Source organism: Salvelinus namaycush, chromosome 6, assembly GCF_016432855.1.
Source record: "Salvelinus namaycush isolate Seneca chromosome 6, SaNama_1.0, whole genome shotgun sequence".
Classification (NCBI taxonomy): domain Eukaryota; kingdom Metazoa; phylum Chordata; class Actinopteri; order Salmoniformes; family Salmonidae; genus Salvelinus; species Salvelinus namaycush.
In genome coordinates, this window is record NC_052312.1 from 45,544,819 (window position 1) to 45,550,846 (window position 6,028).

At 42.8% G+C, this 6,028-nt stretch overlaps 1 protein-coding gene across 3 annotated transcripts; it reads right to left on the bottom strand.

Moving 5' to 3' along the window:
- Positions 1 to 11: 11 nt before the first annotated feature.
- si:ch211-244b2.3 (uncharacterized protein LOC557230 homolog) lies at positions 12 to 5,935 on the bottom strand. 3 transcript variants are annotated; one of them, XM_038996726.1, is made up of 12 exons: positions 5,863 to 5,935; positions 5,561 to 5,592; positions 4,970 to 5,102; positions 4,548 to 4,692; positions 4,297 to 4,417; positions 3,349 to 3,436; positions 1,917 to 2,028; positions 1,667 to 1,772; positions 1,509 to 1,587; positions 1,213 to 1,282; positions 985 to 1,099; positions 12 to 623 (listed from the first exon to the last, which is right to left on the bottom strand). In XM_038996726.1, the coding sequence occupies exons 3-12, from the start codon at positions 4,993 to 4,995 to the stop codon at positions 565 to 567; spliced, it is 921 nt and encodes a 306-aa protein (XP_038852654.1). In that variant the 5' UTR covers positions 4,996 to 5,102; positions 5,561 to 5,592; positions 5,863 to 5,935; the 3' UTR covers positions 12 to 564. The 3 variants fall into 3 exon arrangements, with proteins under 3 accessions (XP_038852654.1, XP_038852656.1, XP_038852655.1); XM_038996728.1 differs by lacking the exon at positions 5,561 to 5,592; XM_038996727.1 differs by lacking the exons at positions 5,561 to 5,592; positions 5,863 to 5,935 and adding an exon at positions 5,207 to 5,539.
- Between the last annotated feature and the right edge of the window lie 93 nt (positions 5,936 to 6,028).

Genomic DNA, 6,028 nt, shown 5'->3' on the forward strand with positions numbered 1-6,028 from the left:
GTAGATACTTGAAAATCACCTTTATTCAAACTAAAGACAATGAAAATGTACATGCTAGAACATGCTCAAAAGGCTTCTTCCTTTTGTACCAGTGGCAGTATTGTGCAGATTGTCAGAAGCTACTTTTCTAATAATAGTATTGGTTTTTAAGTATATGCACAATGTTGAGAAAATAACAGGAAATCCATGAATACATATGTAAACAAGTTTCATTTTTAGGAGGAAGTGGAATGGAAGGGGTTCCGTCTCAGTGCCGGACAGTGACTTCGTCTTCACTGTGCACATGAAGAAATGGAGTGGAGTTGAGAGGAAGCCACTTTAGACAATTGAGATGCACCCAGGGTACAGTGGAGGCTGGTGCGAGAAGCTATAGGAGGACGGGCTCATTGACTCTGTTTCTTTTATTCCATTCCAAACGTTTCCATGAGTTTGTGTTTGATACCGTTCCATTTATTCCATTCCAGCCATTACAATGAGCCTGTCCTCCTATAGCTTCTCCCACCAGCCTCCACTGCCAGGGTATTGCACTTCGCCCCTGACAGAGGACAGTGTCGTGGGCAGTGATTAGTTCAGGCGTCGAACAGATCGGGTGGTCTGAGTGGACAGGTTTCTTTGGGTCAGGGCTGCGAAAGACAAATCAAACAACTGTTAGGTCATGACTAATGTTCTCCAACACAGGAAACGCTTGGTTTGGAGTTTGGATTCATCAAATCAATTAAACTATTCCTCAACCTTCAACCAACCGCTATCCTTTACCCGTTAGGCACTTGTCAAACTCATTCCATGGAGGGCCGAGTCTCGGCGGGTTTTCGATCCTCCCTTGTACTTGACTGATGAATGAAGGTCATTGTTTAGTAAGGAACTCCCCTCACCTGGTGGTTTAGGTCTTAATTACAAGGAAAAACCAGCAGACACCAGGCCCTCCAGGGAAGGAGTTTGACACCCCTGCTATAGGCACTTGTTCTGTGAAGATTACATATTTACCTGAGAAGTTCAGTTGATAGCTGAATCTCCTGGTAGTGAAGTTCATAGTTCCATTTGGGTTCTGCTGGTACTGGGCTTCAATGTCCTGGCTGGATACACTGCAAGTGCCGCTTCTCTACAGGATTAAGTCGACACACACGCTGCTTGGTCATGTGTCTTTAATGTAGTAATATGAAGACTACTCTTATGGAGTCTGATTAGAGCGAGCAGTAAAACGGTTCATCTTACTTTGGCAAAGTCTTTCCAGCTTCCGTCCACGTCTTGAAACTGCCAACGGGACTGTAAACCCATTCCTCCACTGTGAGAGGAGGACGGGAATTAGACATAGTTTTCATTATTTGTCACATTGTACAGTTGTTACACATGGGTTCTCTCTAGCAGGTCAGAAAGGCCTTGACTAATGACCAGCACTTCTTCCTGACTACATGACCAGACCAGGAAAAACTATTGGCCATAACCTATAGGGACAAGACTTTGGTCAGTAAAACTCCTTGCTCTAGGTTCCCAGCCTGTATTGTCCATACCTGCTTGTTTGTTGAGCTTCACATTGAGTTCTCCTCACAATTCTTTTGGTCCCGATGCGAACGTTGGTCTGACACATGCCTGGAAGAGACACAGAAAACTCCAGGAGTGTTCCTAGACAGGTCACGTTATGGTACACCAGTATTTAAGTCAGTCTGACCTGAGAAGTCGAGGGTGTAGGAATATCTCCCAGCTTTGAAGCGTATCTGTCCCTTAGGGTTCTTCTGGTAGCGTCTCTCAATCCCAGCACTCTCAAGTGAGCAACCCTGGAAAAAGCCACATTATGTGCTGCTATACCATGACTGTCTCCCTCCCCCTTTCTCACCTTAATGAGGGCATATACAAAATACAATATGTCATGAAGTGTGCTATTTGCAAGGGTTCAAGGAATAAAATAATGTCCCACTCACTGGAGTCTGGTATTCTATCCACACTCCCTCCTCGCCCATGAATTCCCAGGTGTAGCCAGCAGAGGGAGGTGGTGAGGCAATTACGGTGGGGGCTGATTGGGCAATGGATAAGCTGCAAAAACATAGTGAATTTACACTTCAGTGTTGCTGTGACAAGAAACTAGGTGTGAAACTATAGATGATCACACTTGCATATGTCAGGAAAGTATGTAAAGTTATCTTGACACTGGTTTCCCCTTTGACCTCAACTCAATCACACTAGAGAAGCTGGAATTTTTTGTTATAAATAATGTATATTTAATGCTATTATTATATTGTGGCTATTTTGTTTGGGTGTTTGTAACTTTTTCTGTATAGATTTGATGAAGATTTCTATTGAATAACACCTACAAGATTCCTATATGCCAGTTTGTATACAGAAAGTCTGCATTCCAGGCTGACTACATTGCAGACGGCGGCCAGATCTCACAACGCCTGGATGGGTTTAAATAATCAGCTAAACACATCATATAATACAGCTGCCTGAGTGGTAGTCGATGATGCAATACAACGAATGCAATGAAGTTGACCTGGAACTTACCCATTCAAATAACTTTGGCAACACAACCATCACACAGGTTAAATTAATGAGGCAGGCGCCTAACGGTGTATATAGATGAGGCAGCATAATAAATGCTCTTCATCGTAGGTCCTAGGGGAAGAGGCTAGGGGCCAAAATACCTGCTGTTCATCGTAGGTCCTATCCTAGGGGCCAAAATACCTGCTGTTCATCGTAGGCCCTAGGGGAAGAGGCTAGGGGTCAAAATACCTGCTGTTCATCGTAGGTCCTAGGGGAAGAGGCTAGGGGCCAAAATACCTGCTGTTCACCGTAGGCCCTATCCTAGGGAAAGAGGCTAGGGGCCAAAATACCTGCTGTTCACCGTAGGCCCTAGGGGAAGAGGCTAGGGGCCAAAATACCTGCTGTTCACCGTAGGCCCTATCCTAGGGAAAGAGGCTAGGGGCCAAAATACCTGCTGTTCACCGTAGGCCCTAGGGGAAGAGGCTAGGGGCCAAAATACCTGCTGTTCACCGTAGGCCCTATCCTAGGGAAAGAGGCTAGGGGTCAAAATACCTGCTGTTCACCGTAGGCCCTATCCTAGGGGCCAAAATACCTGCTGTTCACCGTAGGCCCTATCCTAGGGGCCAAAATACCTGCTGTTCACCGTAGGCCCTATCCTAGGGGCCAAAATACCTGCTGTTCACCGTAGGCCCTATCCTAGGGGCCAAAATACCTGCTGTTCACCGTAGGCCCTATCCTAGGGGCCAAAATACCTGCTGTTCACCGTAGGCCCTATCCTAGGGGCCAAAATACCTGCTGTTCACCGTAGGCCCTATCCTAGGGGAAGAGGCCAGGGGTCTAAATGGAATAAGGTTGTGGATGAAAACCTCATACCTGCCATTCCCTGAGACGATGGAGTTGAACTTTGGACGCCGCCGGACTTTTCTCTGTACCCGGGTGGCTGAATTGGTCTGTGTCATAGCTGAAGAAGACATACATATGCTAAGAAAAACCTTTGTATTGTATAGGAAAATGCTGTCTGGCAGGATATGCAAAGTATTGTCGATTGCTCTACAACAACAAAAAAGAAGCTTAAAGCGGCAATCAGCAGTTGAAACAATAACAAATCATTCTTAATGCCCCTGTTTTGGTAAAACGGTAAGGGAGGAAGCTGGAGAAATGTAATCAATCTCAAATTCATAGAGCTATGATTGCAAGGACTGACCATCCATGATATCAAAAGTATAGTTTTAACCATGTTGAGAGGCTAATAAATGTTTGTTTATATTTACAAACACTGGAGTAAAACAAGCTTGTATTCTAGGTTCTGATGGGGTATGACAGTTGAACTAAGCTCATGAGGCATTTATAAGTTATATTCTTCAAGAGTCAATAGGTACATATCATTAAGTTAAAAAAGTGATGTAGCAACTGATCAATTCAATCCATAGTGCAGAAGACCTGCCTTGTAGCGCAGTTGACATTTAAAGGTCATTTACAATTGAGCCAAAATATGCAGCGTTTACGTGAATGCAGTCTCCGCAAACGTGGTAACATTGCCTTTAAATGTCAATCGTGCTAAAGCGCAGATCTTCCACGCTATGGGTTGAATCAAACCCCAAATGCCAGATCTCAACCCTGGTGTTCCCTCTTTATGCTACTAGCTACTTGCTCTGTCACATCACACTGTATGTGGTGGGATAAGGGGTAAAATAGTACATAATTGGGAGGGATTATATTAATTTATAATAAGAAACACTTGTTTTGTTGTTTTTCCGCTGCACGTTTCGAAACGTTTTGCTACAGCATGACCTAATGAATACGGCACTGTGTGGAGTCTACCTGTGAAGTCTAACGTGTAGCTGTTGCTCCCCACAGTGAAGTGGAAGGTCCCCTGAGGTCTGAGGATGTACTGTCGTTCCACATCACCACTACTGACTGAGGACGAGCCCTGACCTGGACCCTGGGGTCGGGAGAGGGGGGGGCCGAAAGAGAGAGAGAAATGAAATATGCAGGGAGAATTTCAGTTTTATTTAATAACAATTTAAAACGTTGTATTATAAGACTATTTGGGAACTTTCAAATTCACTCACCAAAGAACCGTATTCACGCCATTTCAGAATGTCTTTGAAATACCACCCGATGTCTTCACTTTGACCCTGAGGTAGGAACGTGAGTCGCCGTACACCCATGGCAGCATTTTGAGCCTCAATCTGATCAAAATCTATATAGACCTGCCTAGAATACACAGAGCAGAAAGGCTACATACACAATCCACCTGTTTGTTCAAAAACAGTCAGAACTTAGGTTACTGAACTATTGTATAACATATAACAAATACATAATCAGATCCTAGGTTTGAGTCTTAATTCTCTAAAAATGCTTCCTCTCCTGTTTATCTCCTTGAACCAATATTATCTATCAAGGAAAGGTACAAGGAATGAACACTATTCAAGACTATTGGGATGCAGCTTGTATAATAGAAATTGCTACTAAACGTCTACTGTATACTGACCCCATGTGTGATGGGTAGATGTTCATTCCTTTGGCCCCAGGCTGGCAGTAGTGGGTCTCGATCACATGGTCATTGCCAATACTAAGCCATCTCTGTCCTTTATACAGCTGCCACTCAAAGTGGCTCCCCCTGGCTGTCGAAATAGGAATAGCTATAGCAAGTGTGCATCATCTGTTGAAGTTGCCCCCTTTGCACTGATCTAAGGTCAGTTTCTGTAGTTCTTTCCTTTTAATTTACCTGAGGCAGACTGACTAGATGTGCTCTGTTCATAGTTCTCTTCCTCCTCCTCTTCCTCCTCCTCCTCCTCATCATATTCCTTCAATAAGGATTAGACCGGTAATAAACAAGTCTGAAACTATTTACTATAAATAATGTACATCTACAGAATGATATACCGGCAGGTCTATGGGCTCTTATTCATTGTTAAATACTTGATTTTCTGCTATGGCAGATTTATTGCTCAAGTAGTCAGCTGTGACATCAGCATTAGGCATTTGATAATAAAGTGTTTTGTTGGTGTGTTATTGACAATAGCCTATGCAAACAATAATGCAACTGAGAAATGTTGACCTGTAATGCTCGTAAACTTACCAGATAACTATTGCCAAACCCACGTAATGACACTGTAAATAACAGATATTCAACGTAATGACACTGTAAATAACAGATATTCAACGTAATGACACTGTAAATAACAGATTTATTCAACGTAATCATTATAACAAAGTAAAAAATAATCTAGGCAATGACGAGCCGACTTGCTTGCTTTAGTACAAAAAAACTCCCAAAAGATTAAATGGGTATTAAATCATGTATAGAAATGTTATTTGAAAGGCTAGTTATTTAAATATAAATATAATAGTCAAATGCTTGTATATAAAAAAACGTCTTACTTTTAGTTGAAAATATAGAGTGGAAGTTTCATTCGTCTTTACACATCAGTCAAGACTTTCTTTTGTATTGCTTTCACTTTCATTTCTTGAGCATGACGGGCGCGGCTCTGTTTCGCATAAAACATACCCTTTCAGATTGGAGAAAGATAAATAAAGATGAACAAAG